At 58.9% G+C, this 25275-nt stretch overlaps 2 protein-coding genes across 17 annotated transcripts in view; one reads left to right on the forward strand and one right to left on the reverse strand.

Moving 5' to 3' along the window:
* The window catches only part of PPFIA4 (PTPRF interacting protein alpha 4), a 37457-nt gene extending 28386 nt beyond the window's left edge, over positions 1-9071 (forward strand). For 15 of the 16 annotated variants that reach the window (XM_074317152.1, XM_074317154.1, XM_074317142.1 and 12 more), the window contains 5 exons: positions 940-1037; positions 1531-1706; positions 3534-3602; positions 6494-6629; positions 6964-9071. In XM_074317152.1, the coding sequence (XP_074173253.1) occupies positions 940-1037; positions 1531-1706; positions 3534-3602; positions 6494-6629; positions 6964-7013 (529 nt within the window). In that variant the 3' untranslated portion in view covers positions 7014-9071. The remainder of the gene's footprint in view (positions 1-939; positions 1038-1530; positions 1707-3533; positions 3603-6493; positions 6630-6963) is intronic. The other variant, XR_012490995.1, reaches the window with a different exon arrangement.
* Positions 9072-13008: 3937 nt separating this feature from the next.
* Positions 13009-15508, reverse strand: MYOG (myogenin). The gene is made up of 3 exons (XM_019750816.2): positions 14985-15508; positions 14239-14320; positions 13009-13691 (listed from the first exon to the last, which is right to left on the reverse strand). The coding sequence occupies exons 1-3, from the start codon at positions 15453-15455 to the stop codon at positions 13570-13572; spliced, it is 675 nt and encodes a 224-aa protein (XP_019606375.2). The 5' UTR covers positions 15456-15508; the 3' UTR covers positions 13009-13569.
* Between the last annotated feature and the right edge of the window lie 9767 nt (positions 15509-25275).

Raw genomic sequence — 25275 nt, forward strand, 5'->3', positions numbered from 1 at the left:
TCAGCTTTGTAGATGACAACCCTGGGAGAGAAGGGGCGACAGCCGCGTTCAGGGCTGGAGCATCAACTGTGCAGAAAGCTGCCTCGAGAGGTAGTGCGTCCGTCCAGTGATGGGAGGCGCAGGTGTGCGTGCCACTCAGAGGGACGCTGCCAGGCGACTCCTGCACTGGGTGGGAGTCTGGGCTGGTGGCCTCAGGTCCCATCTAACTCACACTCTGTGGTTCTCAGCCCAGGGCAGTTATCATTCTGCGAGTGCCTGCAGTGCTTTGCGTGAAAGGCTCCATTTCACTGACCAGCACTGATGTCCACTGTGCTGGGCGCTGTTCTCGGGTTTTGAGACCATCAGTGAGGACAGAGTTCCCTGCCTCATGGGCTTCCATGCTAACTGGGAGAGACAGACAGGTGGTAGCACACGTGCTAGGAACCAAAAATGTGGTAGGAAACAATTAGGGGTGAGGGGGTTGGGAGTGTGGGTTGGGGTGGGGACGTTTGAGCAAAGACTGGGGAATAGTGTTCCAGGCAGAGGGAGCAGCCAGTGCAAAGGCCCTGAGGCCTGTGGGTGGAAGGGAGGACACCACTAATACCTTGCAGGCCATTGTGAGGATTCAGTGAAGTGGGAATACACAGGCCTGTCTTGTTTTTGCTTTTGCTGTGACTGGCGGGGTCTTTGGGTCTCTGTCACTCCAGGGCCTGGAGAGGGAGGGACGTACTGCTTTCTCTTTGCTGCTGCTGCTATTTTTCCTTCTCTCTTTGGGACATGCTGCTTCCATTCAAGAACTGCTTCCAACATCAGCCCATACCCGGGCTGAGAGGGAAGCGGCCTTGGGGGGTCGCGTGAAACACTGTGGGTGGAGCAGAGTGGGGAGCTTTGTGCTGGGTGTGGGTGAGGACGTGGGGCAGTGTGGCTGGAGGTGGGCCCTGAGGCTCTGTGTGCCTGCAGAACCAGCCTTCAGTGTGGCATCATGTGCCTGAAAAGGCTGAACTATGACCGGCAGGAGCTGGAGAAGAGGCGGGAGGAAAGCCAGCACGAGGTCAAGGGTAAGCGGTCAGCTCAGCTGCCTCGGAAAGGTGTGGGGGCCTGGGGCCCAGTGGAGGCTCCAATCTCAGCGGAAAGTACAGCCCGACCTGAAGGAGCTAGGCTCCAGGTCTGATGAGGGAGGGGGCTGTGTCCGTGCACGAAGGACGCTGTCACTTGGTGGAAAAGAAATAGCCCCTGCCCTGTGTCAGCTGTAATTGCCACAGCAGACAGTGGCACCAGCAGGACCAATGCAGTGAGTCCCCAGGACAGTGCTCGGGATGCTTGGGGGTCCGGGTGGGTGGGCAGGAAGGACACCTCGAAGGCAGAAGAAACAAGGCCATTCCAGCTTGGGAGCAGGGAGTGGCCCGTGCCAGGGCTTCGGGGAGAGTCAGGAGCCTGCGGGCTGGTGGTCCAGGAGCCCAGGTGCTAGAGTGGATGGGCCCTGAGTCTCGGGAGTGCTGTCCCACGGGCCTGGTTGGACCGCCCCCCTCTTCCCGTCTCAACTGTCCACAGATCTGCTGGTCTGGACCAACGAGCAGGTGGTTCACTGGGTCCAGTCCATCGGGCTGCGCGACTACGCGGGTCACCTGCGTGAGAGCGGCGTGCACGGCGCCCTCCTGGCCCTGGATGAGAATTTCGACCACAGCTCGCTGGCCCTGCTGCTGCAGATTCCCACACAGAACACCCAGGTGGGCGTCCCTTCACCAGCGCTCCTCCACACGCCCACAGGCTCCTTCTGGGGCCTGTCCCCAAGGGGACCACGGTGCCCCTACACCCCCAAGGGGTCCCCGTGCATTGCCAAGCCCAGGGAACAGCGTCCTTCACAGACAGCGCCCCGCACGGCTGGAACACCGCGTCAGCCCGTCGCTCCCCATCTCCTCCCACCCCATCTTGGCAGCTGAGGCTCCAGCCTCTCCTTTTCCTCAACCTGCTCCCTGACCTGAATTTTCTTAGAGGGGAACGGGCCCTGGGCTCCCAGGGGACCACAGAGCATCTATCTCCTTTGTCTGCCACCCTCAGGGGCTGCTCCCAGGCCCAGGCTTAGACTAAATAGACCCAGTAACACATTCCAGAGCCTCTGCTCGAAGGCATGCCAGGCTGTGTCCCTGCAACAGCGCAGAAGAGTACACATGCCCGTAAAGTATGTCATTACTAAGGGGCTGTTGTCCAACAATGGATCAAAATTCTCTTGGACCTGTTTGTCTGGCCTCCCTAACTTCCGGTGGATAACAGACTCTAGAAGTACTGAACGTGCGCCTGTTAAGAGACCTGACATGTCACCCCCGGTGTCAGCCTCCCCCACGTCAGGGACCCTGGGTGGCCCCTGGGTGTGGGAATGGTCTTCACCACGTCTGCTTTTGTGGTTAAACTCTGCTGCTGTTTTTCCGGGCCCAAGCCTCTGGTTCCCCAGACAGTGTCTCCGTCCTTCCAGCCTTCCCTCACTGAGCCCTCATCATCAACTCAGCTGCCCTTGACCGGACTGTGCAGCTGTCGGGGCTCTGGAAATTCAGTCCCAGAGCCGCCTCACACCGATTCTGGCTGGTGTGATGGTGGGGCTGTGCGGTCCCAGAATTCTGGTGGTGTGGTGGCCCTTTGGGGGTGACGGCCGCCCCCGGGGTTCTGTGCAGTGACCCCACCAGCCCCTCAGCAGGTCAGCAGGGACCTTCCTTCCATAAGGAGAGCTTAGATACTTGAAAATGCACTGTGCTTCTCCTTCCTGGTCATTTATAAAAATGGTGTGTCCCCAGGGCGGATAAGGCCTGTCTTTGCGGAACAGCAGGGTAAGTGGGCTTGCTCTCTCCATGTTTCGTTTCCTGCCCCTGAGTGCATCCATTTCTGTGGCGAGCCACTGGTCCGTGGACAGGGCAGGGTCCCTCCACAGCTGCCCAGCCTGTCTTGGTTTCCTGACCCCTTTGCGTGGCCCAGCTATTACGAGAAGTGAGATCTGAGCCAATATGGAACCCTTCATTTAAAATGGTGAAAAATATCTGGTGGCAGTTTTGAAAACTTTCTTATTTCTGGCGTTTCCCAAATCTCCTGAGTTAAACTCCTGTGCCAGTCAGCCCAAGGGCCCCCCAGTCCATGACTGAGCATTCGTCCAGGGCTAACTTGGCCGAGTGCAGCCTTATGAACTGTGTTTCTTTAACCTAATAAGTGAAATCCCTACTACGTATGGCACATGTGCTTATTTATACCCCCCACCGAAAGGCAAGAGTTTCACTAAGACAAAATGTGGGGTTTTCCCCCAAGAAGTGAAGCTTGTCCACCCACGTGTTCTGTGACCCTCTTTTTTAAAAAGGTGCAGTTTTCTAATTTGCTTCATAGGAGAGAATCCTGAGGTTTACAGTTGACTCAAGAGGACACAGGTTTGCTTCAAGGAGCAGATCAATTAATGGGTTAAATGCACTGAAAGCCCATCTCTGCCCTTGGACCCCTAGGAAACAGGTGACAGATGGCATGGAGGTTGCTAACTACAGCCCCTCCCGCCTCTCCCTTTCTCACTCTGTGGGCTGCAGGCGCGTCAGCTGATGGAGAGAGAGTTCAACAACCTGCTGGCCTTGGGCACAGACCGGAAACTGGATGACGTGAGTGTCCAATGTGAATTAGGGGCCCTGGCTTTGCTCACTGTTGGTTCACCAGATTGAAGTTCATGGGCTGATGTTGGGTGGGTGGCCCAAGGGTCGAGAGCCGTGGGATGGGGTGACGTCAGGGGATCAGGGATTGGGAGGCAGGCCCAGGCTGAGCTGCAGGCTGGGGACGTGTCTGAGACGCTTCCCTGAACGAAAACTGAAGGCTGCTGTGTGTTGTCCCTCCAGCAACTCCAGTTCTGTGCTCTGCCCCTGTGCCCCCTCCACCGGTGCCCCCAGTGGCATCTCCATCTCAGATCCCATCTCTTTAGTGCCATCAGCACAGCTCATTCAGATTCCAGCCCACCCTACAGCACTGTGGTCCTTGGGAGGCAGACGTGATGCTGAGGCCGTGAAGTCACGGGTTTGCTCGCTCCATCCTCAGCTGACACAGCTGGACACGTGGTCCCGGCTTCTGCCAGCAGTTTCCTCTCCAGCTTCTGTCGTGTCTGTCTTCTTACCAAGTCAAGATTTCCTCTCAGTGCCTCCCATGGGTTCCATCAAGCCTGGCCTGAGTTTAGGCCGGACTGTCCATGAAGACCCTGAGATGCCTGAGGGCACAGCCACTCCTTGCCCCCTCTCCCCCTGCTGCCTCCCTGCCCTGCCCACACCCTACCCTGCCTGTTGGGTCTGCCTTCGCTCCTTGGCTCCAAACAGTTCAGGAGAACCCAGACTGTTCAAACGCAGTAGCTCGGGTGCGGTCAGCTCACTTTCTGACCCCTGTTGGGTGTGCAGCTCCCCTTCCTCCTCACCCCTGCCCCTCACCGCCTCTGCTGAGACTTCTGGGCTCTTTGGGACACAATTAGTGCTCCCTCCTCAGAACCCAGCTTTGTGGGGAGACTGCTCGGCCTTGGTTGGCAGGACACACTCAGGAACACACAGAACGTGGGGGGCTGTTTTCTTCACAGAGGTACCCTGAAATTTGGGGTGTCATCACACACACACAAGGAGGTAAACCGCAGACCCCACTCTCAGAGATCGGAGTTTTCCCAGTGGCCCTGCAGTGTGGCCCCCCCCACCCACTCCCCACACACCTGTGTCTTCGCTCCCTTTGATGCTGTTTGAGAAATGACTTCCGGACATCTCAATATGCTGCTTCCTCCGTTAGAAAGCCACTTATTTCTTCCACTCTTACAGAACGATTGATTGTCTGAAGGCCTTGTCTGGGCCAGGCCTGGTGGTGCTGTGGTGACCGCTCATTCATGCTGACAGTCACCCTGTGTGACAGGTCACGGTGGCACCTGGCTCAGGAGGAACTGGAGTTCAGAGGTGGCTTAGTGGTGTCACAGGCTGTGTGGCGGGCAGGACTGGAGCGAGTGTGTGTGACTCCTGTGCCCCCATGTGCCACTGCGCCCTGTCGCGCACCAGGCTCTGGCAGAGTTCCCGCATCGGTGACAGCTGGCTGGGAGCGCCGTGCGTTTCTGGGATGCATGTGGGGTGGGGCTGGTGCGGACTGGCTCCTGCCGGAAGCTTCAAAAAGAAGGGCAGTCCTGGGAGTACGGTGGCTGCTGCCGGGCAGGTCGGGTCTGGGGAAGCTGCCCCGCGTCCAGCCATCCAGCACATCACCAGCAGCCTCGAGCTGTCTCTAGCAGCCGTTTCCCCTGTCAGTTTGCTTTTCAGCTTCCCCTGGAGGGCTGCGTCCATGTCCCCATCTGCACGGAGATCAGGATTAAGGGGACAGAGGAGTGGGGCGGAAAGATTGTCTGACTCTTGGGGAGGAGGAAGGCAGGAGCAACCCTTAGGGTTGGCCGAAGGTGGGAGAGGGGTTGCAGGCCCAGTGAAGGGCAGGATCCAGGGGCATGGAAGTGATGAGGAGAGGCATGCCTGCCTGGGGAGCCACTGCCGTCCACGGTTAGCAGTATGTGTTCAGTGCCTGCAGTGTCCTGGCACTGCTCTGGCAGGGACAGGAAAGATTGTGGTCTCTGGCCCATGGAGTACAGACTTCAAAAGGGGGGAGATTGATGCAGTCATCTCATGAGGACACATAGCGATGTTGCCAGACCACAGCTATGACAGAGGAACTTGAGCTAAAACCGAGAGGGGCGTTTGGCCACCTCCAGGCACGAGCAACAAACCCTACGTGGTTAGAGCTGAGCAGGGTTGTTGAGGTGAGGACAGGTGGCTTAGTGTCCTCTGTTCCTGCTGGCGGCACTCTGCCTGCCCATGCACGAGAACACAGGGTGGAGGGAGACTGGGCTGCCTAGCAGGGCAGGGTGGGGAGGTCGGGGCACAGGGGCAGCCTGTGGGCTTGGGGTCCTGGGCGTCCTTTGGCAGAGATGGTTATTTTGGAGACTTGGCATCAGTGAGGCGGCAGGTGGCAGGGGCTGCCCACCACGTCCTTGGAGGAGGCAGCCATCTGCCTGGCCCGTCACTCAGTGTTGTCCCCTGACCCCACTAGGATGGGCAGCTGGAGTCAGAGGTGGGGCATGTTGTTCCTCCTTTACAGACGAGGAACCGGAAGTCTCAGGGAAGCCAGGTCTCCTGACTCCTGACCCATCCTGAGGCCCAGAAGGGCAGGAGGAGCGGGTGGGGGCTGCCTGGCGACCACGTCCTGCGGATCAGACTGAGACAGGTCGCTGGGCCTCTGAGCTGGCTTTGAGACGACTCGAGCCTCCCGGAGACTGTTCAGACCGCCTCAGAGGGTCCCCTCCCACCCGTGTCAGGAACTCTCAGAGTCCTAGGGGGTCGTGCCCACTTCAACCCAATTCATTTTACAGATGGAAAAGCAGAGGGCCAGATGTTTGCTCCCTTCTTTCCTAAGGGACAGGAGTGGTACCCCTAGAAGGAGCCAGGACTGCCCCGTCCCAGGCAGGTAGCTGAGTGGCATCTCCGCTGTGTCCCCCATGCAGGGGGAGGAAAAGGTGTTCCGCCGCGCGCCCTCCTGGAGGAAGCGCTTCCGGCCGCGGGACCTCCCCGGCGGCAGCGTGCTCAGCCAGGGACCCCTGCAGCCTCCACCAGCCCCGCCAAAGAAGGTCGCGCCTGAAGGTGAGTGACCGCTGCGCCAGCTCGCTCGGCACCTCTGCTCTGGCTGTCCCACGCGCACGCGCACTAACTGCCGCCGGTGTCCTGCGGCTGCGGGCTCCTCCAGCCGGGATGGCGGGGGCGCCGAAACCGGAGACCGCCACCGTGTGATGCTCCTGCCCGGGTCTGCCGGGTGTGCCGGTGACCGGGGTAGGTGGGCCAGGCCCTGCGCACGGCCTGCCCGGCCCTCCCGGCTCCACCTGGCCCCCGCGCCGCGCTCGCTGCTCCCGCAGGTACTGCCCAAGCCCACCTGGGCCGCGAACCCCCGGCTCACAGCGCCTGTCTCTCTCTCTCCCAGCTCACTCCCATTATCTCTACGGACACATGCTCTCCGCCTTCCGGGACTAGCGGGCCCTGACCCCTCCTGCTCGGCCCTGGATCTCAGAGTACACTCGTCCATCCCTCGATAGCATCCCCTCGCATCGCACCCCCCTCGCAACCCCCGCGTGTCCTTTGTAAGTCTCGTGGATGTGGCTGGGTTTTCTGGTGGTGTGCAGATTCACGAGGAGCACAGCCCCTTCACTCCACCCCCCCCGGGGGGGGGGGACCCGAGGGGGACGCGCCACCCGCCCTCTCCTGGACCTGGCCGGTCTGTACTGCGACCTCCACTGGAAACCAGGACACTGTGCCACGGGCTGGGGACGGCCCTTCCAAGGAAAGGACACGCAGACTCCCCCTTGTTTGAGCTGCTTGGCCTCCAGTTCCTGTCGGTTCCCTGGCGGTGCCACATGGCCTGCCATCAGGTTCGGGCACGCTCAGCGTTGTTTTCCTAAAGTCATCTCCAGGAGGCCGGTTCTCCCTCAGGGTGGTGAGGCTGTGGATGGGGAAGCTAAGCTGAACCCCAGATGTGAGTGAGAAGACTCAGGGAAATCGGCTCCTGAGCTGTGGGCCGAGGGTGGGCATGGGAAGCTGTCTGCTTTCCCACTCAGTGAGGAGGGCAGGCAGGCCCACTGGAGGCTGAGCCAATGGCCTGTGGTACCCTAAGCCCAAAGGGCTGTGGCTCTGCCTCCTGCCCCAGCCGTGGGCTGGAGCTGCCGTGGGCTGGGGGCAGGGATTGTGGGGCTGTTAGCTTGGGGGCAGAACTGCCAACTACGTTTCCGGCACCCCTTCCCTTGTGGTTGGCTGTGCCCGTTGTGTCCTGATCCCAGCCCTATAGCACACACCTGATGGGTGGGTCAAATCTACACTGACCTTAGAGTCAGGTCTGGGGAAAAAGTAGACTGAGGCCCCTTGTCCGGACCTGGGAAGAAAGTGAAGCTGCCCCTTTGGTGAGTCAGGCCCCAGGTCCAGGTTACCGAATGTTGGTGAAGGCTGTCACTCTCCTGCTCGTCCCCAAACCACCCACCCCTTGCTCAGGGCTCTCTTGGTGTGCAGGGACTGCGTCCTCCAGAAGATTCTGAGATCTGCCGCTACCATGGCAACTGCTGTTGCCACCATGCAGCATGGTGGCAACTGAGGCTGAGGGATGCAGGTCCTGGCTTGGTAGAAATGTCATCCCCAAGAAATCCCTCTTCCTCACCCATATCCTCAGCCTGCCAAGGTGCCTGCAGGTGTTTGGGACCTGAGTTCAGGGTGAGTGGATGGAACCCAGGGCTTCATCCAAGTGAGAGGAGAGGACAGTGTCTGTAGCATGTCTCAGGAGCGGGGCCTGTGTGGTGCCACCCTGCAGGTGGCTGAGCAGCTGGTTTGTAACCTGACCAATTCGGGTTCTGAGCAAGGCTGCACTAGCATGTGGGATGAGGGGTCAGAGCACCCGGTCCAGGAGGAGTGGAGCCTGAGGCAGTGCCAGGTCTCAGAACCTGCGGCTACTTTTCGGTAGAGGAGAGCCCCACCGTGGTGGGGCTGGCTGGGCCCCCTGGGTGTGGGCGAAGCAGCCACTTTTCCTGCTGTCCCTCGTCTCCTGACCTCCCTGTTCATCAGGCCTCCGCAAAAGGAGCTGGAGGTCTTGAGCAGCAAATGAGTTGGCGGAGAGAAAAGGCCCCACCCCTGGGTGATAGCTAGTAAGATGAAGGAGACACCCCAAATTCCTATGATTGGTGGAGTTGGGGACCCCAAGGCCATCTGACTCTGTCAGGGGACCTGATGGGCTAGCCTGTCTTCTATACCTTAACCCTACATGGTGGCCATGTCATAGGCAGCAGCTGGTGGGACCCGGCTCCCTTCAGGGTGTCTTTGAAGTACTGTGTGGAGCTGATGGGGCAGAGAACCCCAGTGGGAAGGCAGTTGTCTTGGGGCACCTGTTGTCTGACAGTCAGTGTACTTTTGGAGTGACCTGCGCCCCCTCACCAGCCTCCTGTACTTGTGAGGTCCCTTCTTAGTACTGTACTGTGCATCAGGAATGGGGGTGTGTGCGTGTGCGCGTGTGTACGTACCAATAAACAACCCGGTTTTAAGACACTTTACAAACGGCTCTGCTCGTTTTAAACTTGGAGCTCGCCTGACATGCCCACCTTCCTGCCCCATCCTAAGGGCTAGTGTGCCCTAGGAGGAAATACAGGGTTTTAAAAACTTGTTGGTAACCTTCTGTTTGCTCGCATAAGCATGGGATTGCTGGAGAGGCCGCTGTCGGGGCTGCTTGTGCCATGGGACTCAAGGGGATGGGATGGAGGCGTGAGGAGCCCCGACTGCTGGGCTGGAGTTCTCTTCTCCCCCCTCTACGCAGCTGCTCCCAAGGTCCCTGCTCCTAGTCGCCCTCTGGTCCCCGCACCTCTAGTTCAGGCCCAGTGCCTCAGTGTGACATGACTTGCACCAGGTCCCCCTACCCCCAGTGTCAAGTCCACCCAGCCTGTCACTGGAATGCAGCACGGGTACTTCTTTCCTGCTCTTTGCAGCTGCGAAGCTTCTGGGCCCACTCCAAGCACCACTTGGGAGGCGTCACAGGCCTCCCAGCAGGCCGATGGCACTGTGCCCCGCGAGCTGTCCGTATCCTGCATGGCTGTGAAGAAGCCACTGTAGGTCAGTCTGTTGGTCTCTGTCCCTAGATGTACATACTGGACAAATGAGCCGGTCTTGTCCCAGAGGGTTCCTCTAAGGAGTGTGAAGTAAGACTAAACATCGTTGAGAATTGCTCTGTGCCAGGCGCTGCTCTGAGCACACTCTGCATGTCTTCTCACCCTCACAATCCCATGAAGCACCATTTCACAGGACAGGAGGCCGTAAGGCGAAACGTGCACAGCTGGTGAGACAGGTGTGGGTCCAGGTTCAGGTCCTGACCGCAGTGCCTGTCTCAGCTGCGACGAGCGTGTCAGAACGTCGCACGCACTGCCAGACTGCTCACCACATCTCACCTGCTTCTCTAAGTGAGCTCAAGCCCTGGCCCTCGGCTGAGCCTGCCAGCGCGCTGGCCCACACCCCACGTCTGCGCCACCCGTGCAGTGGCTCTGTGACCTTCATAGGGCCGTTTCCTCCACCTGTGTAGTGATAATACACGGTACATCCTTGCCCTCTCCAAGGCTGGCAGTGTCCTAAACACTGACGCTCCAGGATGGCAGCATCCACAGCATGGAGCGTGACAAGGCAGCCTGTGACCCAGGGAGGGCACAGGCAAGGGGCAAGTGCTGGCCGGGTGCCTACAAGCCTCTGGAGGCCCTTCCCATCCTCTCCATGATCAAAGGTAGAACTGAGCAGCCGTGATCAGCTAGTTACAGGAATAAGAGCTGAAGAGATCCAGAAAATCTTCAGTTTTCCGGTGTTGCCACCCATTGGCTGGGGGTCGTAGCCGGAGCAGGGTTAGTGGAGATGGGAGTTGGATGTTGTCCATGCCGAGCTTCAGAGGAGACCCCAGCATCCCATTTCTGTTGGCATTTGTGCAAAAGAGAGAATGTAGGTTTCCTTCCTAGAGCACTTTCCTTGGCCTCTCCCAGCATCTGGTGGCCGGTGGCTGAAGGGAGGCCCAGCCAGCATTGCTATGGGGTGAACACTGGGGGGTCCCCACTGTGGCCTGGGCCGTGCCTCCTTAGGAAAGACCCCAGCCCAGACCTTAACTCATTTCCAGGCACCGGTGCCCGAGCCTGGGGCCCAGAACTCAGGAATTCAGACAAGCAAGGGATGTGACACGTCAGTGTTTTAGCCAGGAAACACACCTGAGCTGAGGGGCACCTCTCACCCTGCTGTGTCCCGCTCCACCTGCCTCTTTAGGTGGTGCCACCGCCTGCGACACCTGCCACACTTAGAAAGGTTTTCCGGCTGCCAAACAAGATCCCTTTGAGAAGTTACGTATCTGAGAGTGTTTATCAGAGCATGACAAGTAGCATTTTAAGTGTTCTGCAGGTCACACTCATTTTCTAAAACGCTCCAAGGATTTCCTATCTGCACACTGACAATTTATAGCTATCAATTTCAAGTACTTCTTATGTTTTCCTCCCGGGAACCCCAAGTTCATATCTGGCAGCATTTGATTTACCCAGTTTGATGTATTGCAGGTGCTCCCTCTGGAGACAGCAATGGAAGCTGATTTCCCTAAAGAACTGCTCATTATTCATTAATGCTCATCTGTAACTTAATTTCAAAGCAAAGCTTTTGTTAATTTAACAAAGTCCCTGTGCTTTGGTGACAGTGCTCAGGAACAGATGACCCAATAACTGTCGCTCAGGACTGCTCCTTCTCCAATAGGACCTCAGTTTCCAACATGATAACTGAGGAGGAATCAGCCTAAAAATATATCCTGCAACCCGGAGCCTACCAGCTCCTTAACAGAGGGAAGTGCCCTTCTCGGCCAGCGCCAGCCCCAACAACTGAAGGGGGGGCGGGAGGGGGACTGTCACCATTGGAGCTTGGGAGGTGCCGGGCAGAACCTGAGTCTCCAAGGGCAGTGAGTCAGGGAGAGCTGAGCTCCGTGCAGAGAACCCTGCAGCCGTCCAAGAAGGTGAGGCTGTGACCACGTCCCAAACCCCACGTCTGCGCCACCCGTGCAGTGGCTCTGTGACCTTCATGGGGCCGTTTCCTCCACCTGAGTAGTGATAATACACGGTACATCCTTGCCCTCTCCAAGGCTGGCAGTGTCCTAAACACTGACGCTCCAGGATGGCAGCATCCACGGCATGGAACGTGACAAGGCAGCCTGTGACCCACGTCTGCACCACTCATGCAAACTCAGAAGGAAACCCCACAAGCGGGGCAGCTGGGGCTCGCTGGTGCTTCCCCAGGCCCAGCCCGACTGCTGTGTGGGACGAGCGGCTGTCCCCATTTCTGAGCCTGCTCTGAGGCCTCTTCCTCCTCTTCCTTACTCAGACTTCCTGAGGGAACCCTTGGAGCCATGTGTTGCGGCCCCTGTTCAGGAGCAAGTCAGGAGGGTAGATGTGGGGCACACGGCCCAGCTGAGCCCATGGGCCCCAGAGCCTGGTCAGTAACCCTGGCTTAAATCTATTAAGGGCCTGAGAGCTGAGTGGGAGCTGGGCCTCCAGGCTTCTGTAATGATTCTGAAACTTATAATTTGCATGAAATCAGACAAATTTAGCCTAAAGCAGTTGGAATTAATCAAGTTTTTAGTAGATCTTCACGGTCCACTCAGATTCTGGCTCCTGACACAGCCCCAGTTAACCCGTATGTAATCGCTGTCCAAAATCTTTGTTCTCAGTTCACCACCCACCTTCCCCCCCCCGGGAGCCAGTCTGTGCAAAACAGCATCCCATCTGGAGAGAACCCAGCTTTTCTCCCTTTGATTATCCCTTGTGAGCACCCCACTCCCGTTCTCTGAGCTGCAGGCAGGGCCCGACCTCCCTTGTGTCTGCAGAAATGGCAGGTGTGCTGAGGGGACATGCTGACTGGCCTGCGAAACAGTGACAGTGTCTGAGCCCACCGCCCTGTAGGGCTCCTCCTGGTAGTGTCATACGAGGCGTGGCCGGGGGCGAGGGGAAACCCCCGATTCCAGCTCCAGCCTGCCCACTCGCCGAGGATGGCACGTGAGCGTGGTCGGCTCCTTGGAGGACCTGTTGGGACGTAAGATGCAGTGAGCAGGTCCGTGAGTTAGAGTGCAGTGGACACTCAGCGGGCTTGCCTGTGTCCCACAGGGTGTCTGTGGGCATGGCTTCCTCTGAAGGGTAGAAAGAGCAGGGGCCCAGCGCCCCACCAGCGCCAGCCCTTGGGTGCCTGGCCCTGGGAAGCGTTTGGACTGGGGCCGACAGCAGCAGGCACCCCTCCCTCTACATCATCACGACACTCTTTTAGCACCCAGTCTTTATTCATTTTTTAAAAAAGGAAATCCAAATAAGTTAGCAAAAAACAAATTACAAAACAATGGCAAAACCACACGATGCTTAGTTAACAAAAGAAATCACCCCCAGACACCCCCCACCCCCACCTGTCCCTGGCAACTTCGAACAGGACACCTTGGTCAGATGGCAGCTTTACAAACAACACACAAAACAAAACAGAACATGAAAGCACGGGAAGCTTCCCAGTAGTCACTGCAGAAGCTTGGCCCCCCAGGGACTTGGGAACAGGGGATTGTCCCTTTCTTCTCTCTCACTTGAGGGCAGGCCCAGCCCAGCCACTGGCATCAGGAAGAGATGGGAACAGGAGGTGTGCACAACTCGTCCAGGGCAGGACACTGATGTCGTCTCTGAGGTCCTGGGGGAGTGGAGCCGGGGGCTGTGCTGTGATCAGCGCGCAGGTCCTGAGTTGGCCCCCGGCCAGGGGCGTACACGAGGGGCGCTCGGCTCCCCCACCTTAGCCTCCTGGAAACGGGGTACCTGTGCTCTGTGGAGTCAGCTAAGTGAGAACGTCCATTCCCTCTCTGGGCGGAGGGTGAACCTTCTGTAGATGAGGGGGAAGGCTGGCATTTGGCAGCCCCACGGCTGGCTTCCTGGCATCAGGACAGCCGGGCTTAGGAGGCTCCTGCTGCCCACGTGGTGGCATCTGTGGCCAGCTGGGGGGCCCTCCCGGATGCCCGGCCTGGCAGACAATCTCAGTTGGGCATGGTTTCGTCTGGGAAGGCCACAGAGACGTCCTCCACCGTGATGCCATCCACAATGGAGGTGAGGGAGTGCAGGCTGTGGGCGTCTGTGGGGTCAGCTGTGAGCAGGTGGTCTGTAGGGAGAAGGTGGAGGCTGTTCCCTGGGCAGTGCAGGGGGTCCCAGGACCCAGAATGAGATGAGCAAGTGTAAGGAACCCCACTGCCAGCCCTTGCCTTTCCCGGCCGTATGCATAAAAGCCATGCCCCCCCTGGACGCCCCTAGAGGGGTTGGGACCTGGAAGCCGCTGTTCTAACTGTGGCTGGAAGAGGTGGGGCCAGGATGGTGTGTCCTGGGAGACGGACTGCCCTTGCGGGCCCAGCTGTGTGGCACTGACTCAGTGATTCCCAGGGACCCCTGGGGCAGGGACTGTCTCCTGCCCGTGGAGGTGAGCCACCAGCCACCAGCTGGGGAGCCGCAGGAGGCTGGGGCCACTTTGGCCTGGTCCGGACTTCAGGGAGGCACAGGGCCGCCCAGTCCACCATTTGGGGCCCTGGGCTCAGCAGGTCCCTGGAGAGGCCAAGGGAGGAAGATTGGAGCAGGGAACAAGGTAAGGGGACAATTGTGCCCAGAGCCAGGCTGAAGGTTTAGAGCCAAGGTCAGCCGGGTCCCACCTCACTTACCTCCTGCGCTGGGGCCGAACTCCAGTGTGCTGCCCCACTCTGGACTGCAGGAGGCGCTGTGGGAGCTGCATTCACTGGGCACCTGCGAGGTGGTGAAGGCGAAGGTCAGGCCCCCTGTGCCTGGTGGTGTCTTCTGTCCAGTCCCAGGGAGCTGAGACTCCTGGGCCACCCCCACCCCACCTGGAGTCTTCACAAGCAGCTCCTTTCATGCCCCCACCTGGCCACAGAGCCCCTGCTTCCAGGCCTGCCCTGGCCTCCGTCCTGGGTGGGGATTCTGCCCTCACTGGATACCAGCTCCAGGGGTCTGTGCTTCTGTCCCTGGGACAGGGTGGAGGGGGCAGAGTGTCCGGCCCCAGCAGAGCCTCATCTGAGCAGCTGCTGGGGCTCCATGAGATACTGCTGCTCTCCGCTCAGCCCCATCCAGGGCGGGGCCGGGTGGGGGCAGGGCCACCCTCTCCGTCCTCTGTGTGCCTGGCCTGGCCTTTGGGGCCTGTCCCCAGGCACTGGCATGAATCCTCACCTCCACCCGGGCTGGCTCTGGACTTCCGCCTTCAGTCTTCTGCCACCCACCCCCACCACTGCCTCTCCTCCCGCTGCCTCTGTCTCATCTGGAAAGGACACGGGGACACTACGGGAGGTCAGCGGGACAGCCCAGTTATGACCGCGCCCGCCTGGCACCTGCTCTCACCGCTGAGCCCGCCTCCCCATGGGGTGCCCTCCCTGGGCAGGCGGTGGGAGCCACTTACCCCTGGTGGGGGCCCGCCGCCCCGGTGGTAGCGCAGCTCGCGCTCCTCCTGGTTGAGGGAGCTGAGCAGGGCCTGCAGGCGCTCGATGTACTGGATGGCGCCTCGCAGGATCTCCACCTTGGGCAGCCGCTGGTTGGGGTTCAGGAGGGTGCTTCTCTTCAGCGCCTCGAAGGCCTCGTTCACCTTTTTGAGCCTGCGCTTCTCCCTCAGCGTGGCCGCCCGCCGCCGGTCCACGGACACCGACTTCCTCTTGCACACCTTACACGCCCACGGCAGGCACTGGCCCGGGCAGTGATCCGGGGTCCCCAGCCCCTTGTCTTCGAGGGGCCCTCGAGCCTCGGGGCTCAGGCTGAGCTCAGTCCGCTCATAGCACGGCGGCTCAAAGCCCTGGAGGTGGATGGGCAGGTAGTTTTCCCCGTCGTAGAAGTGGGGTTCCTGGTAGAAGTAGGGGGGTGTCTCGTACAGCTCCATGGGGTCGGAAGAGGCTTGTTCCTGCCACCAGCCCCCGAGCTCCTGCAGCCCCTCACGCCAACTGTTAGGTGCCATTTAAACCCTCCCCGCTGGCATGGAACCAGAGATAAATATAGCCAACGCCACGGAAACCCGAGCCCCTCTAAGCTGTTGCTGCACATCAAGAGTTCACAGCGGATTAGATGCAATTCCCTTCCCGGCCCGGCCCCCACCCCTCCCGGCCAGCCTGCCCGGGCCGCCGGCCGGCTCCTGTGCACGGGCAGGGAGGCCGTCCGCTGTAACTTGATTAGTTTTCATTTCTCGGCAGCCCCCATGGGGCAGGGGAGGTGGGGGGACACACATTCTCCTCTCATCTGCTCCTTTCAATTACTCCTGGTGGGGGGCTGTCTGCTCTCTCTTTGTGGTCCCAAAGAAGCAGGGTAGGGGGCAAGGAAGGGGTGCGTTTAGGCTGCAAGGGGCCTTAGGTCAACCTGTCCGGCTCCCTGCCTCCTCACAGACTTGAACCAGGCTCTAGCAGTCACATGACCGTCTGCCAAAGGGCAAGGCTGCGAATGTGGGGCATGTGCGGTCAGTGTCCAGGGGCAGGAGGGTCGACACTGGGTTTCCAACACAGCTTTGACACCGTATGTCTCTGAGGTCTCATGTGACTGGGGTTACATCGAGGCAAGAGGACATTTTTGGTCTTCTTCTTTCATGGGGGTCAGTGGCAGTTTTCTCTTTAATGTGCCGTCAGGGTCACAGAAGTCTACGCGTTGCCGCCGTCCCCACCGTGGCCAGGTCGAGGTCTAGTCAGCCCTCTGCCACCCCCCCTCGCATTCTGGATCCTCACCTGTCCTCCTATGTTGCCTCCTCGACTGTTTCCTGCCCCACCCAGATGCCAGGATTTTCCTGACTCCTCACTGTGCGTGGAGACACAGCCCTTCAAACTCAGTAACTCTCCCCTCTTCTTGGCCACTGGGCTTGATTCTGCGTCAGTTTGACATGCATCCTGCATCTCTCACACATCGGGTGGAGGAGGGACGACTTAATCTCTGGGTTTCTCAGTCTGTGGTCACCTGTCAACAAAGGCCTTGGGGTCCACAATGACTAGTGCTCCCCATGCAGTAGGCTGGCCTCAGGGACCAGCAGTGCACAAGGCTCGTCTGAGGGCCAAAAGGTGACAGGAGTGTCCACGGCAGGGTCTCTGCCCTCCAGGACATTGCCATCTGGTAGACCTGCCAGTCATCTAGTTCTATCCAACCCCCTTCCCCAGTGGCCACTGTCGAGCTTCTGCTGACCTCACAGGGCAGCCCATTCCATGGACGCAGTGGCTGAAGGGAGGCCTTGTGGTTTTCACAGTGCGATCTGCCCCTTCTGCCCCTTTACCCTTTGGTCCCGGTTTTTTCTCTAGGACCCCATGCACTAAGTCTGACCCCTCCTCTGATGCCAGATGAGACTGGTGCTGTCAGTGCCAAAGAGTGGCAAGGATACGAGAGGACGAGGAGCTGCGCAGGGGACTCAGGGGAGACGTCACAGGGGGGCTGAGGTCTGAAGGGAGCAAGAAGGGCCTGGCTTTCCTTCTCATTGTCTGTGGGGAGGAGCCAGGAAAATGCGGGTCCTTTTGGGGTGGGGGGGAGGAGACACAGCTGGACACTAAATGTGCTGAGGGGGGCTGTGAGGTCTTCATTTGGCCTAATGAGTGTGATAAAAAGTCACAACACAGGAGCTGTGGGCTCTAAAGCTCGGCTGGACCCTGATCAGCTGGACGTAAGATCCTGCCCAAAAAAGACAAGAGAGAAAGAAAAGTTTGCCTCTGTTTACACCCTAATCCTGTGAGGCCTGAGATAAAAGTGATGTTGAAGTTACTATGGAAACGCAGAAATTGCATCATTTTGGTTTTGGGGATCCAATCTGCCTTACCTCCAAACGGCATGTCCACACCCTCTAGAAGTGGGGGCAGGAGAACCAGGCTTGTTCCACGAGGGTTTTCAGGATCTTATCCAGATGGCGAGCCTGCACGCAAACATGAACATTAAATCACCATCCTACAGAGAGTTACTCGACGTCAGCAGCAAACATGGTGGTCGTGATCAATTGCAAATGAAGGGGTTCATCATACAGGTGTGTCAGGAGCTTGTGGAGAGTCAGAAGCTCTGGAGGTCGGGCTGTGCAGAAGGTGCACTGGGCTGGATCCGGGGCAGCCTGGGGCCTGGACGAGAGGAGGAGCGAGGGGAAGGGGGCATGGGTCCCAGGTATGTAGGGGTTCAGGGCTCAGGATGAGCCTGCAAAGACAGGAGGAGGCCTGTGGGCAATGGGGGGACGTGACAGCTGAGGCAAGGAGGCCATGCAGAGCACCATGGCTGCATTTCCAGAGCCAGATGCTGAGTCTGAACCTGCTCGGGCAGGAGGAGGGTTATACCGGGAGAGGACATGCGTTTCAGCTGGGAAAGGGGTGGTATGTGTGGTGTGGGGGTGTGTGAGGTGTGTGGGGGGGGTGGGGGGGGTGACGTGTGGTGTAAGGTGTGAGGTATGTGTGGTGTGAGGCGTGGTATGTGGTGTGAGGTGTGTGTGGTGTGGTGTGAGGTGTGGTGTGAGGTGTGTGGTGTGAGGTGTGGTGTGAGGTGTGATGTGTGGTGTGAGGTGTGGTGTGAGGTGTGGTGTAAGGTGTGAGGTGTGGTGTGAGGTGTAAGGTGTGAGGTGTGGTGTGAGGTGTGATGTGTGGTGTGGGGCGTGGTGTGAGGTGTGAGGTGTGGTGTGAGGTGTGGTGTGAGGTGTGAGGTGTGGTGTGAGGTGTGGTGTGAGGTGTGAGGTGTGGTGTGAGGTGTGGTGTGAGGTGTGAGGTGTGGTGTGAGGTGTGGTGTGAGGTGTGAGGTGTGGTGTGAGGTGTGGTGTGAGGTGTGGTGTGAGGTGTGGTGTGAGGTGTGGTGTGAGGTGTGAGGTGTGGTGTGAGGTGTGGTGTGAGGTGTGGTGTGAGGTGTGAGGTGTGGTGTGAGGTGTGGTGTGGTGTGAGGTGTGGTGTGAGGTGTGAGGTGTGGTGTAAGGTGAGAGGTGTGGTGTGAGGTGTTGTAAGGTGTGAGGTGTGGTGTGAGGTGTGGTGTGAGGTGTGAGGTGTGGTGTGAGGTGTGGTGTGAGGTGTGAGGTGTGGTGTGAGGTGTGGTGTGAGGTGTGAGGTGTGGTGTGAGGTGTGGTGTGAGGTGTGAGGTGTGGTGTGAGGTGTGGTGTGAGGTGTGAGGTGTAAGGTGTGAGGTGTGGTGTAAGGTGTGATGTGTGGTGTGAGGTGTGGTGTGAGGTGTGGTGTAAGGTGTGAGGTGTAAGGTGTGAGGTGTGGTGTGAGGTGTGAGGTGTGGTGTGAGGTGTGAGGTGTAAGGTGTGAGGTGTGGTGTAAGGTGTGTGGTGTGAGGTGTGGTGTGAGGTGTGAGGTGTAAGGTGTGTGGTGTGAGGTGTGGTGTGAGGTGTGAGGTGTGGTGTGAGGTGTGGTGTGAGGTGTGTGGTGTGAGGTGTGAGGTGTGAGGTGTGGTGTGAGGTGTGGTGTGAGGTGTGAGGTGTGGTGTGGGGTGTGGTGTGAGGTGTGGTGTGTGGTGTGAGGTGTGTGGTGTGAGGTGTGGTGTGAGGTGTGGTGTGAGGTGTGAGGTGTAAGGTGTGAGGTGTGGTGTGAGGTGTGGTGTGAGGTGTGGTGTGAGGTGTGAGGTGTGGTGGGTGTGAGGTGTGGTGTGAGGTGTGAGGTGTAAGGTGTGAGGTGTGGTGTAAGGTGTGAGGTGTGGTGTGGGGTGTGTGTGGTGTGTGGTGTGGGGTGTGGTGTGAGGTGTGAGGTGTGGGGTGTGGTGTGAGGTGTGGTGTGAGGTGTGAGGTGTGGTGTGGTGTGTGTGAGGTGTGAGGTGTGGTGTGGTGAGGTGTGGTGTGAGGTGTGGTGTGAGGTGTGGTGGTGTGAGGTGTGGTGTGAGGTGTGAGGTGTGGTGTGAGGTGTGGTGTGGTGTGAGGTGTGGTGTGAGGTGTGGTGTGAGGTGTGTGGCGTGAGGTGTGTGAGATGTGGTGGGAGGGGTGTGGTGTGAGGTGTGGTGTGAGGTGTGGTGTGAGGTGTGAGGTGTGTGGTGTGAGGTGTGGTGTAAGGTGTGTGGTGTGAGGTGTGGTGTGAGGTGTAAGGTGTGTGGTGTGAGGTGTGGTGTGAGGTGTGAGGTGTAAGGTGTGAGGTGTGAGGTGTGGTGTGAGGCGTGGTGTGAGGTGTGAGGTGTGGTGTGTATGGTCTGTGTGTGTCCGTGTGTGTGTGTGTCGATTCATTCCCTCTTTCACACTAGAAGCATGTATTGCTATGAGCATGGCTGCGGGTCGGTGTCCTGAGTAAGGTGCGCTCTTCCGTCTGTGGTGCTGGCTGTGAGCAGGGAAGATGCACAGGGCGGCTCCCCCAGGTGCTGGAAGAGGAGGCCAGGAGGGCGCTGGTGTGCCCCAGGGACACCACCATCCCCGGAGCCCTCTGCAGGCCCTGGGCCCCCGCCAGCCTGGGCACAGCCCCTGCCTCAGCTCAGGTGAGCGAGGCCTTCTGTCTGGGTGACCTTTGTCTCTGACCAAACAAGATAGTGGGCTGGAGGTGAGGGTGACTTTGTGTGTCTGGGTTTCAGTGAAATCTTGTCTGGCCAAGTGTTTGTATCCATCTGTCTGAGTAAGTGACTTGGGGACCATGTCAAGGTCTAGCTCTGGGGCACAGGCCCTCCCAGGACTGAGGAGAGAGGGCAGCCCAGGTGTCTCTGACCTCAAAACCCTGATGTGGGGGCTGTCCCTTCAGCCACTTTGTTCCTCTCTCAGAGCCGAGCTGTGGAGAAGCGGCACCTGGGGGCCTGGCTCTGGTCCCCCTGCACCCCCCACAGGCTGCCGTCTGATGGATGGGGACACATTGGTGCCGCACAGAGCGGCCTTTGTGCTCCCAGCAGCGGCGATCCATCAGCTCTAACCTGACAGCAGGGCGTCAAGTCCTAATCCCCACCCCACTGGCCTGGCACACGGCCGGCCCCTGACGCCGCCCCAGCCGCCCTGCTCCCTCCGATGGAAGCCCCACCTGCTGGGGCTCCAGGCCGCGGCGCCCCCAGCCCGGTGCGCGCAGGCCGCTCTCATGGGCATGTGGTCGGGCTCCCGGCGCCGAGCCCTTCACCTGCGCCCCGCTCTTCCTTTCTCCCTCCGGGCACACACACCCTCCCTCTGACTCCCAGCACCTTTCGGCCCCGCTCACCTCACAGCTGGGCTGACCTGGGCTGCCAGGTGCCGGGGCTCACAGCAACGCGTTTCCCGTCCCAAAGCGAAGGGGCTGAGCGGGCGGGAGCCTCCGCTCCGAGCCCCACGGCCACTTTGCGGGGCTGCGCTCCGGCTGCGCCGCGTGTGCGTCCCCGCGCCCGTGCGTCACCATGGCTGACAGCAGCGGGCTCTGTGGGGCGGCCGCTTTGCAGCCCGGGGAGAACAGGCCGTAGACCCGGCTGAGCGGGGACGGCAGCCCGAGGGTCAGCTGGCCCACGTCTTCTTGGGAAACTGAGGCCCAGACCAGGGAAGTGACGTGCCCAGGGCTGCGGAGCCCTAGTGCCCGGAGCGTGAGGCTGTTGGCTCGCGGTCGGCCAGAGCGTAGGCCTCGCGCTGAGTCCAGCGGCCTCCTGTGCCTCCCGAGGCTGCAGGTGAAGAAGGTGCTGCAGGTGAGCACGTGCTCGGCAGGTGGGCCCGGGACCACAGGCAGGGGCAGCCAGGGCACAGAGGTGCTCCAGGAGAGTCCAGGCGACATGGGAGAAGCAGTAGTGAGGAGATGAAGATGGAGGGTCAGCGGCAGCAGGCTGGGGAGGCAGGGAGCCTGAGGCCCTGACAGCCAGGGGGAGGCGGCCGGGCGGGGCCGGGGCGGTGGCATGAGGAGTCAGGAGGGCTCGTTCTGTCTGTTCTCCACTCTGGTTCTCCATTCCCCGTGTGTAACTCAAAATGCTGGACTGAATGACCCAAATGGCTCTTTGAGAGGTGACATGCTTTTCTGACTCAGCATGTGGGTCTGGAGAAAGTGCTCATGGGTCAGCGTGAGAAGAGAGTTGTTTGAACCAGGCCTCGCCCTAAAGAATGGGGTTGGGGAGGTGGGTTTCCTTGGCTTTTTGTCCCTTCCCCATCTCCATGTCTGCTCCCGCACTCAGTCTCTGCAAGGCAACCGGGCAGTTGTTGGACCCATTTCAGCCTATCTAGAACTGCCTGGCACGTATGTCATACTTACCTCCGGACTTAGCCCTGCGTGCCCCTCCGCGAGGGCTCAGAAGCCCCAGCACGCCACACCACCCCCTCCACTCCCTGGACGGACAGCTTCTATTTCTGCCTCTTTGACAAGTTGTGACATATTTGGGAGCAGCTGCTGCTGGGGTGGAGATGCCTTTGCTCGTCTCCTGGCTCTGTCTTCTCCTCAGTACTCTCCCACGGCCACCCTTCCCAGAATGTGCCGTGAGACCCCCCCTGCATTCTCGTCCCAGCTTCGCTGCGTCCTGCAGGGCTGGCCAGGGTTCTAGTCTGACACAAAGGGAGCTTTCTGGGTAGAAGGTCAGGGGATGCGTGTGCTTTTTGAGGCAAGTCTGTACGCCCTCTGGCTTCATTTCTCTAGCTTTAAAATGGGGATGATGGATAATGTCTTCTCTGCCAACCTCATTTTGTCGCCTGTTGTCTGTCAGGACTTGGAGCTCTTCCTGGGCTACTCTTGTCTTCTTTAAGGACTGCATCCCATGTCCCATTTTTTCTCAAGTGTCTTTAACTTTTCCCTCTTGGCTGGTCTTTCCTCAGAGCCTGTAAACATGCTGAAGTCTCTCCCATCAAAAAACAACCCCTTTTCCATGGAGCCCCCTCAGCTATGGCCCTGTCACTAACCATCCCTCCAGGCACCGTAGGTCCGAGGCCTGAGACAGGGCTCCTCGGGCAGCCTCCTCTGCCCAGACCCGCCGTCGCTGGTCAGCTGGAACCCTTGTGAGCATAGTGTCCCCAGACTGTCAGCGCTGCCCATGGCTTGCCTCTTCTTGCTCTTTTACTTGATTGACATTCGTGCCAGACTGCCTGCGTTCTAATCCTGCTCCCACCACATTCTAGCTTTGTGATGTTGTGTGAGTGCCTTGGCCTCTCTGTGCCTCCATGTCTTTATCCTTGTAATAAGAATAAAAGCAGGACCCATGTGCGTTGGTGCATGGATTAAATGATTCATATCTGAAGTACTTGGCACGCAGCGTGTACTCAGTAAGCGTCAGCTCCATGACTATTACTGTGCCCGCCTCCTCCATGAGACTAGGAACTGCCTGAGAGCGGAGGTTTCTTCTATCACCGTCACCCTGAGAGCTCTTCTAAAGAGTGGGGGCTTCCCGAGGGCAGACACTGTGTCTACCCCCAGACAGGGCCAGTGCTGTGCTCTCAGGCTCTAAGCGTCCTTCCTCGCGGCCCTCAGTGCTCAGAAAAGGGTTGCACAGTTTTGGCAGGCCCAGCGGGGCCCCTGGGCACTGAGGGTGTCACCACAGTGCCCTAGTGAGGGAGCCATAGCGCCCTAGACAGACTCCTACCAAGGGCAGGGTGGCCCCAGAGAGAGCTGGGCAGCCGCAGGCCACTCTACCCCAGGGCAGTGGCAAGCGGGAGCTTTCCAGAGACCCTCTGTCCAGCACACCAGTGCAAGGATGCCAGCCCGAGACACAGCCTTGCTCTTCTCCCCATCGGAAGACGGCACAGGGCAGGGCTCTGACCCAGATGGTGACGAGTCCTGGCCCTGCTGCTGCCTAGCCGTGTGACCGTTTATTCAGCTAATGTCTTGGAGCCATCATTTCTTCATAGGCAGAATGATAACTAGAAAGCCCGTTTTTCTAGGCTTACTGTGTACTCAGTGTTTGTTGCATGAATAAATGCATATTCATTTCCTTCCTTTGCAGGGCTTTAGGGAGCTATGTGACCAGCCCTGCTTCTGGTGAGTTTAATTCTAGCATCTGAGGGCTGAACAGGTCATCAAGATGCCATTTAGTTCACTCCCAGCCTTTAAACTGTCCCAGGCACACACTTAAATAAGCTCCTGAAATGGAACCCTCGGTGATACATCCCCGCGCTTTGGTCACGCGAAAGCCCCTTCTCACGTCACTCTCCCGTCCCCAGGCTCCTCATAGGCTGTCTTCTCCTTGACTCTTTCAGTAGCTGGGATGAGGATGTGGTGTAACTCAGGGGCCGGACGTCGGGAGGTCTGGATTCTGCCCCAGCTCCCAACTCTGCTTTTGACCCCTGTGTGACCTTGAGGAACGGAAGCTCCTGTGTACTGAGCCTCTACTGCATGGGGGCTGCCATGCTAGTGGCCACATGCATCATGTCACTCATTTTTCACAAGTCTGTGGAGTAGCGACAGGTTCCCATTTTACAAAGGAGAAACCTGAGGCTCAGAGAAGTTAAGGAACCGTCACCAAGTCACACAGCACTTTAGTGGTGAGTTGTGTCTCCCTGACTCTGTAGTCTCTTCCCATTGTGCGATGCTGACTTCTCTGGCCCCAGTCTCCTGATCTATAAAATAAGGGAAATGGAGTCAGGCTCTGGAGGGTCTCTTCCAGCTGTTCCAAGCTCCGGGAGGGTGAGCTGGCTAGGCCGCCCTTCCCTTCCCCACTTGCTCCTTTGTCTGTCTGTCCCCAGGCCCTGCTCAGACCCTCTGCAGAGATCCATGTGAGACAGGAAGCAAATGTTCCCAGGAGTCGGGCGGGTCCACCTGCTGTGGTCCCTGCGTGAAGGTTTCTGGGACCCGCCTGGGGTGTTCTCCCTGAGCCGTATTTCCTGTACCCCCAATCCGTGGGCCAGCACATGGCCTCTTGGGTGGGGGCAGGTTGGGGACACTTTTTCTCAGCGGGCTGTGTCCACCCCGGAGGGGCCAAGCCTCAGCCCCTGGGGAGTCCCCATGGCCGAGATCACCAAGCCCACGCTCCACGTGCTCGCCCCACAGTGACATGCAGCCCTGCCCCCCTTAGCCTGTGGCTTGCTTTCCTGCATTTATGGACAGGGAAGTTGAGGCCTTGGGAGGTGGGTCAGGGGATGGGGCTGGGACTGGGGCCCTCACCCTCCCCCAACTGGGTGGGGACCCGGCGGGGACTAGTTCTTCCATTAGAGCTGCTGTCACAGCACTGTCTGGCTTCCCACGTCTCCTGTTGCCTGTTCCTGGTCTTTCGTGGCTGTAACCACATTTCTGGAAGCGACTGTTTCCTTTGCTGGCTCGCGAGGCTCTCACACTTCTTGGTCCAGTGCAAGGAGCAAGGTCTCCTCGGATTCCTGCACCCAGAGCCAACTGCACTCTCCATGTGGTGTCAGCCGGTACCGGTCGGATGGTCAGGGGACGTACCATGGGCGCAGGGTAGGACTCACTAAGGGACAATGTGACAGTCACCAGCATCTCATCCTCACCTAGGACTTCCTGTTTATAGGCACTGCGGTGAATGCTCTGCACACATGAATGACAGTCCTCAGGATGAATCGATGACGTGTGTCATCACCGGTTTTCAGGCTGGGTGTCATGGTTAAGGAACTCGCTGATGGCACGGACAGAAGGCAGCTGCAGGACAGGCGCCCAGCCTGGCTGACTCCAGGCACTGAGCCGTCTTCTCCATGGAGGTCCACGGCTACAGACTCAGGTCCTGGACAACCAGTGTGACCAGCTCCTCCCCAGGGCGGACAAGCAGCTGGCACTCACTGATCAGCTGAACTGAAAGACGGGCCACCTCATCAAAGCAAGTCTCTTCTCTGACACAGTGAGGCTTCAGGGCCCTTTTTCCTTCTTGGGGTGACCTGGACCTCATAGCCTGTGTGCTCTGTGGCCTGGGGTGAATTCCTGGGCCTTTGGACATTGCTG

Source organism: Rhinolophus sinicus, linkage group LG12 (assembly GCF_036562045.2).
Source record: "Rhinolophus sinicus isolate RSC01 linkage group LG12, ASM3656204v1, whole genome shotgun sequence".
Lineage (NCBI taxonomy): Eukaryota > Metazoa > Chordata > Mammalia > Chiroptera > Rhinolophidae > Rhinolophus > Rhinolophus sinicus.

What these genes read in the sequence shown, in the direction of transcription:
- MYOG (XM_019750816.2), bottom strand. Translation starts at nt 15,455, where the DNA reads ATGGAGCTGTACGAGACACCCCCCTACTTCTACCAGGAACCCCACTTC. An exon ending in GCGGCGGGCCCCCACCAGGG is followed by an intron (nt 14,321 to 14,984) that starts GTAAGTGGCTCC and finishes ACCACCTCGCAG; the next exon opens with GTGCCCAGTGAATGCAGCTC. An exon ending in GTTCGGCCCCAGCGCAGGAG is followed by an intron (nt 13,692 to 14,238) that starts GTAAGTGAGGTG and finishes TTCTCCCTACAG; the next exon opens with ACCACCTGCTCACAGCTGAC.